General features: G+C 35.6%; 2 protein-coding genes across 2 annotated transcripts in view; one reads left to right on the top strand and one right to left on the bottom strand.

Annotated features, from left to right (window-relative positions):
• Window positions 1-12,629, top strand: part of LOC134842792 (ATP-dependent 6-phosphofructokinase, muscle type-like) — a 480,347-nt gene that overhangs the window by 136,314 nt on the left and 331,404 nt on the right. The gene's annotated exons all lie outside the window — the stretch shown is intronic.
• Window positions 4,483-9,857, bottom strand: LOC134841842 (probable E3 ubiquitin-protein ligase HERC1). The gene is made up of 4 exons (XM_063857881.1): window positions 9,834-9,857; window positions 8,956-9,255; window positions 7,318-7,617; window positions 4,483-5,979 (listed from the first exon to the last, which is right to left on the bottom strand). Exons 1-4 carry the CDS (start codon window positions 9,855-9,857, stop codon window positions 4,660-4,662), a joined length of 1,944 nt encoding a protein of 647 aa, XP_063713951.1. The 3' UTR covers window positions 4,483-4,659.

The following is a 12,629-nucleotide window of genomic DNA, read 5'->3' as shown; positions in this document are numbered from 1 at the left end:
TCGACTACATTTTACACAGAAAACTTATAAAGTCACCTGATATTATTTTTGGTCAACCCTAAACAAGTTTATTAGTACAACGAAAGCTCCACTTCTGACAACGAATCACGTGAGCTGAATTGCAAAAAAATGATTCCGGTAGCATTAGACCTAATCGGTGAAACATCGACTCATTTTTTGATCTAAAAGTTTCGCCTAAAGAGACAGTCAGGGGGGATCTAGGATTTTTTCGAGAGGGGGGGGGGCGGACTTTCAAAACACTTTCGAAAACTTTAACAATCTTTTTTTTCGGAGAACCAAATTGATTTTCCGCGCTCTTCTAAAGCTCTAAAAAGACGCTGTTTTGGCCAAAATTTCTGCACCGCAGGCAACTTCATGAAAAACAGGTCAAAAAAGCCGTTTTTGGGCACTTTTTGGAAAATTTTGATTAAAAAAATCGCATTTTTTTGGCGCGCGCTCCCCCTCAAAGTTACTGTATATTGGCGCCCAAGGCGCCTTTAGAAAAATTTTAAGGTCTGTCGGCCAAAAATGGAATTCTTAAAAACGCCAAAGGGCCGGTTGGGGGTCGAATCCCTGAGGAAAAAGGCGTCAACCCCCCCGCCCCCCTCCTAAATCCGCCCCTGGAGACAGTCAACGTTGATCCGTTGAGCAAGAGCTGAAACTCCTGAAAACAACATGAAATGGAAATCGAAAGACTATTTCAAAACACAAGGATTCAAGGTTGTAATATTTCGAACCATACTTTTAAAGTTAAAGAGGCCTGCTTTTGTCCTTAGATAGCGTCAAAAAGAAGCATTTTTGAGCCGGCATCTGGAATTGGACAATTAGTTTTACCAGTACAGAACAATTTAAATTTGTCCCGCACCGAAGAGGATCAGAAATTTATTGCATTTTCAAGTATTTTCAGAATTCTTTGATCTTGGGAATATGCACCCTACTATCCATTTCGAAAGTGCAACAATTCGAAAGAGTCATTTTCAAAAAATGGGAAAATGAAAGTTGGTATTCGGCTTTCAAAAATTACTTAATTCTCGTATCAATGATTTTTTTATGACACAGACACAGAGCTGCTCTTCGCAAACACTAGCGAGAAAACAATAAAAAAGCAGACAATTAAGTGAAATAAGAAAAGAAAAGATAAAGACAAGCCTTAAGAAAAATATTTTTATAATGGACGGCTTTGATCCTACGCCTATGAGTTTATGAGTCCCTTTTCCTCGCATCTGTGCCGCAATCCCTTGACAATTTACTAAAAGTTGTCACAAATAAGGCAACTGCGTATGCTTATAAATTGCGAATGCGATGCACTAAAAGTGGCACCAAAAAATAGACACAATTTTGAATGTAATAATTTGGAAAAGACCAAACGCAGTCATCCACACGTTGCATGTAAAAAATTCAGAAGTACCAGGCAAAATTATGTATAAATAAATGAATTCTAAAATAAATCAATTCTAAACTCTAAAAGACCAAATGCAGTCATCCACACGTTGCATATAAAAAAATTCAGAAGTACCAGGCAAAATTATGTATAAATAAACCAATTCTAAAATAAATGCGACTTATAATGAATTGGCAATTTTCTGAATCGAACTCTTATTGCCTTACTGCTTTCGAAACAAACTGCTTTTTCGGATCATGTGATGAATTAAAGATTCTTTAACTGTGTCAACTTATTGCTAAGCGAATGTCAAAGCACATTCTATTAAAAAGCCGTAAGGATACCCCTAAAAATATCACTAGTGCTATCACACTACGCTCGCTTAAACTCGCAATTGTAATTACGGCCAAAATTATTTGGCAAAATAAGTGTTCGAGATTTTTTTCATGCAACAGAAAATCAAACAGCTGGAAAAGTGTCAATTCACGGAGAACAAACCAATTAATTTTTTTGGGAATTTCCAAACTCCAAATAAAAAACTTCTATATTAAGGCTCTCTAAATTTCAAAATAATTTTATGTTCTAGTCTTTTTTCTTAAAACTAGTATAATTGGAGAAAACTTGATCAATAGGTAATTTCCTAGATTCCATTAAAATATAGGAACATTAAGATCCACTTTCGAATGTCAAAATTATTCATGTCTTTTTGCGTCATTTCCGCTTTTTCATTTTCCTGGCTCAGTTTCTCTTCTAATTAAAAAAAATTGACACTGAAACCTAGAAAGAAATCAAATGTCAAATCTGAAAGTGAAATCCTGAACAAATAACAAAAAACTGGCCCTAACCTTAAATTAACTACTAGCAGCCTGAGTAATATGCGAATGACAATTTAAACACAGTGGCGATACCAAGCCGTGCGCTACTTGCGAAACCATATAAGAAACCATATAAAACAACTTGCCGAAAGTAATTGACACGAAAGCCAGTGCTTCAAAAAGAAACATCGACACTTTTTATATATCCTTGCCATGAATGTTGCCAATGTTTCAACGAAATTGAAACAAAGTTTGTCAAACGGTAACTAAACACACAAAAGTTGATTAGAAGACAGTGGAGACGAAAAATGTGAAAATTTCGAGATATGAATATTTTGAACTTTTCAAGTTTTATGCCGCTTCCCTCCAAGCATAAATGAACATTGCTATAATTTGGCCACTCAAACAGCAACTTGTCTGACAACCATGCAGATATAAGATCAACCGAAACTGTTCAAGCCGAGGAGTTCTTAACGCAAAAAAAAATTATAATTAAAAAAAATTAAAGGTTAAAATTTTTTTTTTAAAATTGAAAAAAAAGCGGCAACTTAAACACAGAGGCCAAGCTGCCCTTTGCAAACACTAGCGAAAAAACGACAAAAAGCAGCTCAATAAAAAGAAAAAACAAAGTAAAAATAGGCATTGAATAATAAATTAATAAACTTTTGCTGTGGCGGATTTGATCGTACGACCAGGAGATTTAGAGTCTTGTTCTAGCGTCTGCGTCACAGGCCCTTGAGAATTTACTAACTCTAGTCACAAAAAAAGCAGCTACATATGCTATAAAAATTGCCAATGCGATGCACCAAAATGGAACCAAATACAATTAGACACAATTTTGCAAGTAATAGTTTGGAATATAACAAACAGAAGGCATCAACATTAACTTTGCATGTAATAAATAGCATAATTCCACATGCTGAAATCGAGTTTTTAATATTGTTCTGTTGTTTGAAACAAATCGGTTCATTTTTTGGTTCATTTGATGAATTAAACATAGCCAACTGAAAGTTGGAAAAGAGTAATGAACGCAATAAACAGAAAAAAAAACGCTAAAAAAATTCGCAACTTTCGAAATAGATGCCCTTTAAGCTCCTTGAAATTCTAAACAAATTGTAATTAGCGCTTTGTTGATAACATCAACACAACTTCAGAAAAATGAATCAAAAATTGAATTTTTTGTTCTACTGGAAATCTAAAAATTAAATTGACTTTCGAAACAAGAAATTGTTCGTTTTTTTGCGCCATTTCCACGTTCGTATTTGTAGAGTGCTATTTATGTAGATTTCAGCAGATGAATTTCAACTGAACTCAAAAAAGGCTTATATACATAAGTGCAATCATAAATGCATTAATATGTATGAATGCACATCTGTAGTTATTAGAGCATTTTAAAACTCATTCCTGAAAAAAAATTACCAACACTTATACAAAAGTCTTCACTACGCTCATTACTCTGAAAAATTCATTAACTGTATTAATTTAATACTAATAGAATGTCAAAGTACATGCTATCAAAAAACCATAAAGAAGCCACCAAAAGTGGCAACAAGCTTTGCGACTTTGGTTGGAACGAAATAGTCGTACTATTACACTACTCTCGCTAAAGCCGGATAGTGTAAATACAGACATGCTTAATCAGAACATATTTGCTTAACGCAAAAGATTCAATTGATTTTGTTAAACTATCAGTTAACCCAAAAAAAACAAAGCTTACCAAGTAAAATAACGGAACCTTTAAGCATTTTCTAGTTTTCTAAAAATAATTCGTGCGCGCAAAAAAAACAGGCCAAATTAGACATCAAAGGACTTACTGGTTCAGTTAATTAAGTTATAAGCCTGAAAAAAGTTCCTTTTGATAACGCATGCGTTACAACGCAATAGTAGGAATAAACAGAATAAATTGCGAGCTCACTATTGAAGCATGTGAATAATCTCGTCGGAACAAACCAGAAGCTCGAATGATTAAGTGCGATTTTTATCTGTTACTTGCGGAGTAACACCGGAAAACACGTGGACCAGAAATCTAAAATCTGAAAAAATCTTGCCGGATTAGTCACTCATAATCTTAATAACACCTCGACGGGGCTTTGTGCGATATCAATTTCTAGCCTCTAGAAGCACCGATGTTTTGATCGTCTAGAATACTAGACGATCAACACACACACGGCAGATTTATTGATGCCAAAATTTCTATGACTCCAATTTCACTTAGAACTCATTTCATGCTAGAAAGAAAATTGTTTTACAATTTTTTAAATTTTGCTTTTTAATTGCTATCTAAATTTCAAACTTATCTAATAGATACACTGTCATTCTTAAATTTCACTCTATTTCAATTTGAATATAGGAGCTTTAAATTTTTTGGAATATGAAGTTTTCTGAAAGTATTGAGTACTCTATTAAAAGTTTCGTAGTTTTGCCATAACCAGATCGAAACCAGTTTCAATTCAAATGTAACATCTAATCGCCAGATGGGAGAGTCTGATAATGAAACGTTCGTCTCAGTCGTGCTGTTGAAGTTGGCTCCTGGTCGGATGGGTTGAACAACTCGGCCGATTGCTGCTCGGATCCAACGACGACATCCTCTTCTGTATCCGAACTCACATTCATAGCTCGAGGACTCGGAACTGATAAGGTCGTCGAAGGGTCTACAATCGATGGCATAGGGAACTGTTCGAAAATGTTCGCGTTGTTGACCTCCAGATTGAAGAAGGCATTACTCATAGCAACTGCTCTTAGAACCCTTCGCATTGGATCCCGATTCAACATGTGGTTGTCCATGTCTATTGTCTGACAGTTTTTGATCGCGTAGAGGAGTTTATTTTTCATAACTTCTTGACTTGAGTACCCTGGTAACCTTATTTGGAAGAAACATGTTTGCGCTGTTGGCAATGCGTCAGTTTTATCGTTTGCGAAATAAATTATAAACCTTTGTGACATTTCATTAACGTTAGCCGGAAGTCGCGATCTTCCCGAAACAAATCTGAGAAACAGAATCTTTTGTTCATCTTCGAAAGATTCTAGAATGTTCCAGAACCAAACTATGACCTGAGTTTCTTCGTCACAACCTCTGTATTTCACAAACTTTCGCAGAGCTTCAACATTGACTGTTTTTGATCCGCATATATATTCTTCAAGAGCGGTGTGAGTCATCAGCGAAATGATAGGCAGGGGTACTATACACCCCATACCTTCTCGAACTTTCTCAATTTGCAGTGAGAACTCATTCAACCTATATGACAGCACCTTGGCTACATATTTGTCCCTGGTGTTTAAGTTCACGTACACCCAATGGCTCGTTCCGTTTTTCTTGCTTGTCAGCGAAACTGATTCTCCATTAGCGCTTTGACATTCGTTGAAGTTAAACGGCATCAGATCTTTGAAGTTCTCTTCGATCACTACACTTTCATCCAAAGCTAGCAAGTTGTTTAAGATCGAGACGTAACATGAATCGACCTGCTGCAAGTCTTCGATAGTCACTTGACATCCCGCAAGTAATTTCCACATGATAGGAGCCAGTTCGATCTCAATGGGTTTCCTCGTTCTCATTGCCACTCCGAATAGAATTCCTAGAAACTTCAGCTGTTCCGATTGTTCGGCATTTGTTGCTTTTGGGTTGAGAAGGAAGACGTCTCGGTTGTTTCCTGTCTCAGCAATCGAGTTGGGTGTAGGGATGAGGAGGCCACACATCTGTTTCTGCTGGATCTCTCGCACCATCTCGCCCATGATCTCGTCAAACACTCCACCTGCATCGTCTGCTCCTTCCCCAATAAGTGTCACCTACAATACGTAGATATCTCTGAAAAAGATACAGCACAAAAAAAAACGTTTTGCGTTTAACAAACAGCGCGTGACTCGCTTCAATCATATTTTGAAACATAATTGCCGCAAGTGGAAATTGTTTTTTTGACAACAGCAATTGTTCTTTGAGTTTCAGCAATATTTCAAGTCTGACATTTCTGTGATACAAGCTAATTATGATTAAGAAGTCAGATTTGCATTCCGCTGAGAATACTGAAAAAAAAAAACACTTTGTCGAAACTAGAAATCACCCAGGTTTTTTGCAGTTTTGTTTTTTGTAGCAGGAGCGCGTATTTTGTCTCCCGTTTAGCAAATTCAGTCGAATTGAACTTGCAAAAAGCATATATGAATTCTGGCATTCGAAAGTGCATTAACAGATGATATTAATAAGTGCGTTAAAAGCATCTTAAAAACGAATAAAATCCACACAAGCTGTATAAGTGACATCACTATCTTCATTGACACTTGCATTCAACCTGTTAAACCAACAGAAAAAAAATGAGACAAAAACAGCGCAGTGGAATTTTTTTTCAGATGTCCAAAAAAACTAGATCTACCAAATCAAGTAGTCTGATTAGCATTCCATTGAGAATACTGAAGAAAAAATACATTGACGAAACTAGAAATCGCCCAGGTTTGGCAAGCCAGCAGAAAAAAATAAAAGACTAAAAACGCGCAGTCTAAATATTTTTCAGTTGACCAGAAAACTTGATCTACCAAATCAAGTATCCAGATTAGCATTCCTTTGAGAATGCTTCAAAAATAAAATACAATGTCAAAACTAGAAATCGCCCAGGTTTTTGTGCTTTTTCATTTTTGTCTGAATTGTCTTGAACAAAGTTGATTTTCAGGAAAAACATGGCGAGCACAACAACTGAATGTTCAAGAAGCATCGAAACAAAACCTACGAATCGGCAACAGTGCCAGAAAAAAATTCTATGCCCCCCATATGCCCCCCCATAAGACTAGCCATATGCCCCCCCCCCCCAAAAAAATCCTTGAAAGTATCAAAAAAGGGTCCTCGACTTATAACACACGAACGTTCTGTTTTTGCGTACATCGAACGACACAAAATAAATAAAGTCAAATACTCCATTTTAATTGAAGTCAAAAAAAATTTTCAGCCAATTAAAAAAAATCTGAAGCTATACCAAATCAGCCAAAATAATCATAGCCAACAGACAGCTGGAAAAGTCAATGAGCGCAAGTAAATAGAAAAAAAATGCTACTCTTTTTTTGGAAAAAATCTCAACAACGGGACTTAAAAAAAAGATGCTTTTAAAATTTGAATTTCTAAAACAATTTTTCGATAGTCACTTGACATCCCGCAAGTAATTTCCACATGATAGGAGCCAGTTCGATCTCAATGGGTTTCCTCGTTCTCATTGCCACTCCAAATAGAATTCCTAGAAACTTCAGCTGTTCCGATTGTTCGGCATTTGTTGCTTTTGGGTTGAGAAGGAAGACGTCTCGGTTGTTTCCTGTCTCAGCAATCGAGTTGGGTGTAGGGATGAGGAGGCCACACATCTGTTTCTGCTGGATCTCTCGCACCATCTCGCCCATGATCTCGTCAAACACTCCACCTGCATCGTCTGCTCCTTCCCCAATAAGTGTCACCTACAATACGTAGATATCTCTGAAAAAGATACAGCACAAAAAAAAACGTTTTGCGTTTAACAAACAGCGCGTGACTCGCTTCAATCATATTTTGAAACATAATTGCCGCAAGTGGAAATTGTTTTTTTGACAACAGCAATTGTTCTTTGAGTTTCAGCAATATTTCAAGTCTGACATTTCTGTGATACAAGCTAATTATGATTAAGAAGTCAGATTTGCATTCCGCTGAGAATACTGAAAAAAAAAAACACTTTGTCGAAACTAGAAATCACCCAGGTTTTTTGCAGTTTTGTTTTTTGTAGCAGGAGCGCGTATTTTGTCTCCCGTTTAGCAAATTCAGTCGAATTGAACTTGCAAAAAGCATATATGAATTCTGGCATTCGAAAGTGCATTAACAGATGATATTAATAAGTGCGTTAAAAGCATCTTAAAAAACGAATAAAATCCACACAAGCTGTATAAGTGACATCACTATCTTCATTGACACTTGCATTCAACCTGTTAAACCAACAGAAAAAAAATGAGACAAAAACAGCGCAGTGGAATTTTTTTTCAGATGTCCAAAAAAACTAGATCTACCAAATCAAGTAGTCTGATTAGCATTCCATTGAGAATACTGAAGAAAAAATACATTGACGAAACTAGAAATCGCCCAGGTTTGGCAAGCCAGCAGAAAAAAATAAAAGACTAAAAACGCGCAGTCTAAATATTTTTCAGTTGACCAGAAAACTTGATCTACCAAATCAAGTATCCAGATTAGCATTCCTTTGAGAATGCTTCAAAAATAAAATACAATGTCAAAACTAGAAATCGCCCAGGTTTTTGTGCTTTTTCATTTTTGTCTGAATTGTCTTGAACAAAGTTGATTTTCAGGAAAAACATGGCGAGCACAACAACTGAATGTTCAAGAAGCATCGAAACAAAACCTACGAATCGGCAACAGTGCCAGAAAAAAATTCTATGCCCCCCATATGCCCCCCCATAAGACTAGCCATATGCCCCCCCCCCCCAAAAAAATCCTTGAAAGTATCAAAAAAGGGTCCTCGACTTATAACACACGAACGTTCTGTTTTTGCGTACATCGAACGACACAAAATAAATAAAGTCAAATACTCCATTTTAATTGAAGTCAAAAAAAATTTTCAGCCAATTAAAAAAAATCTGAAGCTATACCAAATCAGCCAAAATAATCATAGCCAACAGACAGCTGGAAAAGTCAATGAGCGCAAGTAAATAGAAAAAAAATGCTACTCTTTTTTTGGAAAAATCTCAACAACGGGACTTAAAAAAAAGATGCTTTTAAAATTTGAATTTCTAAAACAATTTTTCGAAAGTCACTTGACATCCCGCAAGTAATTTCCACATGATAGGAGCCAGTTCGATCTCAATGGGTTTCCTCGTTCTCATTGCCACTCCAAATAGAATTCCTAGAAACTTCAGCTGTTCCGATTGTTCGGCATTTGTTGCTTTTGGGTTGAGAAGGAAGACGTCTCGGTTGTTTCCTGTCTCAGCAATCGAGTTGGGTGTAGGGATGAGGAGGCCACACATCTGTTTCTGCTGGATCTCTCGCACCATCTCGCCCATGATCTCGTCAAACACTCCACCTGCATCGTCTGCTCCTTCCCCAATAAGTGTCACCTACAATACGTAGATATCTCTGAAAAAGATACAGCACAAAAAAAAACGTTTTGCGTTTAACAAACAGCGCGTGACTCGCTTGAATCATATTTTGAAACATAATTGCCGCAAGTGGAAATTGTTTTTTTGACAACAGCAATTGTTCTTTGAGTTTCAGCAATATTTCAAGTCTGACATTTCTGTGATACAAGCTAATTATGATTAAGAAGTCAGATTTGCATTCCGCTGAGAATACTGAAAAATAAAACACTTTGTCGAAACTAGAAATCACCCAGGTTTTTTGCAGTTTTGTTTTTTGTAGCAGGAGCGCGTATTTTGTCTCCCGTTTAGCAAATTCAGTCGAATTGAACTTGCAAAAAGCATATTTGAATTCTGGCATTCGAAAGTGCATTAACAGATGATATTAATAAGTGCGTTAAAAGCATCTTAAAAAACGAATAAAATCCACACAAGCTGTATAAGTGACATCACTATCTTCATTGACACTTGCATTCAACCTGTTAAACCAACAGAAAAAAAATGAGACAAAAACAGCGCAGTGGAATTTTTTTTCAGATGTCCAAAAAAACTAGATCTACCAAATCAAGTAGTCTGATTAGCATTCCATTGAGAATACTGAAGAAAAAATACATTGACGAAACTAGAAATCGCCCAGGTTTGGCAAGCCAGCAGAAAAAAATAAAAGACTAAAAACGCGCAGTCTAAATATTTTTCAGTTGACCAGAAAACTTGATCTACCAAATCAAGTATCCAGATTAGCATTCCTTTGAGAATGCTTCAAAAATAAAATACAATGCCAAAACTAGAAATCGCCCAGGTTTTTGTGCTTTTTCATTTTTGTCTGAATTGTCTTGAACAAAGTTGATTTTCAGGAAAAACATGGCGAGCACAACAACTGAATGTTCAAGAAGCATCGAAACAAAACCTACGAATCGGCAACAGTGCCAGAAAAAAATTCTATGCCCCCCATATGCCCCCCCATAAGACTAGCCATATGCCCCCCCCCCCCCCAAAAAAATCCTTGAAAGTATCAAAAAAGGGTCCTCGACTTATAACACACGAACGTTCTATTTTTGCGTACATCGAACGACACAAAATAAATAAAGTCAAATACTCCATTTTAATTGAAGTCAAAAAAATTTTCAGCCAATTTAAAAAAATCTGAAGCTATACCAAATCAGCCAAAATAATCATAGCCAACAGACAGCTGGAAAAGTCAATGAGCGCAAGTAAATAGAAAAAAAATGCTACTCTTTTTTTGGAAAAAATCTCAACAACGGGACTTAAAAAAAAGATGCTTTTAAAATTTGAATTTCTGAAACAATTTTTTATTGACGTTCTTTTGATTTAATAAGTCCAATTTGAGAAAAGTGCGTCAAAAGGTAAACTTTAAACTCGTTGGGAAATCTGAAAATTAAATTCCATTTTCGAAAACAGAAGTCAATCACATTTTTCGTGATCTTTGAGCTTTCGCTAATCGATAGTCGAGCTTGCCTTCCTTTTAACAAAGGAAAAAACCTGAACTTAAAAAAATCAAAAGTCAAGCCGCGAAAAGTAAATTTGAGCCTGAACGAACTTTAAGACTTTTCCTGAAAAAAATCATCGCGAGCTAGTTAAGAGTCTGAACTACGTTCATCGACTCTTAAAAACTGTTTTCGATAGAATCGATATTTAAAATGCAGATATGCAAAAAACATATCTGTTAACTGACAAAAGCACAATTGTGAAAATGATTCAATGAATCTGTTAGACAAGTTATTTATTTGGAAAAAAGTCTTATCTGATTTGATAACGCAGTATAGATTTAACTAGCGCATGACTATCACCTACGGTGCTTCAAATACACCCTTGAACAGAAAAGAGCTTCCTAAAACATGTACTAAAACAGCGATATTTAATAAAACCATGAAGATGAACTGCGCTCATCTATCAGGGGTTTCTTTTTCATAAAAAACCGCCATAACTAAGAAAAACGATTCGAGGAGATCAAATTCGGGGGCAAATTTGCTGCTCTATATTGTTCCCTGACAGCATCTCACCAAAGGGTTTAAAGTTTTAATTTCTATTAGTTCTTTTCTCGGGGCTTTTAAAACTTGTGTATAAAAAAATTTAGATTTTAAACAACTAATAGAAATTGAAATTATTATAGAAATTTAATATTATTAAGTTTTTTTTTGAAAAAAGAAAAATAAAAAACCTTGAGAAACGCCATACCTCGAAAAAAAACAGATCTAAGCAGCAAAAGCTTAAGGCCAGATTTTTATCCAGACAAAACCCCATCATATGCGTTGAAAATTTGGCAAATTAAGTGTTCGAGATTTTTTTCATGCAACAGAAAAATCAAACAGCTGGAAAAGTGTCAATTCACGAAGAAGAAACCAATTAATTTTTTGGGAACTTCCAAACTCCAAATAAAAAATTTCTACATTGAGGCTCTCTAAATTTCAAAATAATTTTATGTTCTAGTCTTTTTTCTTAAAACTAGTATGATTGGAGAAAACTTGATCAAAAGGTAATTTCCTAGATTCCATTAAAATATAGGAACATTAAGATCCATTTTCGAATGTCAAAATAATTCATGTCTTTTTGCGTCGTTTCCGCTTTTTGCGTCGTAATTTCCTAGATTCCATTAAAATATAGGAACATTAAGATCCATTTTCGAATGTCAAAATAATTCATGTCTTTTTACGTCGTTTCCGCTTTTTCATTTTCCTGGCTCAGTTTCTCTTCTAATTAAAAAAAATTGCACTGAAACCTAGAAAGAAATCAAAAGTCAAATCTGAAAGTGAAATATTGAACAAATAAAAAACTGGCCCTAACCTTACTTTAACTACTTGCAGACTTAGTGATATGCGAATGACAATTTAAACACAGTGGCGAAACCAAGCCGTGCGCTACTTGCAAAACCATATAAGAAACCATATAAAACAACTTGCCGAAAGTAATTGACACGAAAGCGAGTGCTTCAAAAAGAAACATCGACAATTTTTATATATCCCTGCCATGAATGTGGCCAATGTTTCAACGAAATTGAAACAAAGTTTGTCAAACGGTAACTAAACAGACAAAAATTGATTAGAAGACAGTTGAGACGAAAAAAGTGAAAATTTTGAGATATGAAAATTTTGAACTTTTCAAGTTTTATGCCGCTTCCCTCCAAGCATAAATGAACATTGCTATAATTTGGCCACTCAAACGGCAAATTGTCTGACAACCATGCAGATATTAGATCAACGGCAACTTAAACTAAAAAAACGGCAACTTAAACAGAGGCCAAGCTGCCCTTTGCAAACACTAGCGAAAAAACGACAAAAAGCAGCTCAATAAAAAGAAAAAAAGGTAAAAATAGACCTTGAATAATAAATTAATAATAA

Source organism: Symsagittifera roscoffensis, chromosome 3 (assembly GCF_963678635.1).
Source record: "Symsagittifera roscoffensis chromosome 3, txSymRosc1.1, whole genome shotgun sequence".
Lineage (NCBI taxonomy): Eukaryota > Metazoa > Xenacoelomorpha > Acoela > Convolutidae > Symsagittifera > Symsagittifera roscoffensis.
The sequence above is the reverse complement of the archived record's forward strand: the minus strand, read 5'-3'. Positions and strand labels throughout refer to the sequence as shown.

What these genes read in the sequence shown, in the direction of transcription:
- LOC134841842 (XM_063857881.1), bottom strand. Translation starts at nt 9,857, where the DNA reads ATGCTAATCAGACTACTTGATTTG. An exon ending in TAATCAGACTACTTGATTTG is followed by an intron (nt 9,256 to 9,833) that starts GTAGATCTAGTT and finishes TACGTATTGTAG; the next exon opens with GTGACACTTATTGGGGAAGG. An exon ending in AATTACTTGCGGGATGTCAA is followed by an intron (nt 7,618 to 8,955) that starts GTGACTTTCGAA and finishes TACGTATTGTAG; the next exon opens with GTGACACTTATTGGGGAAGG.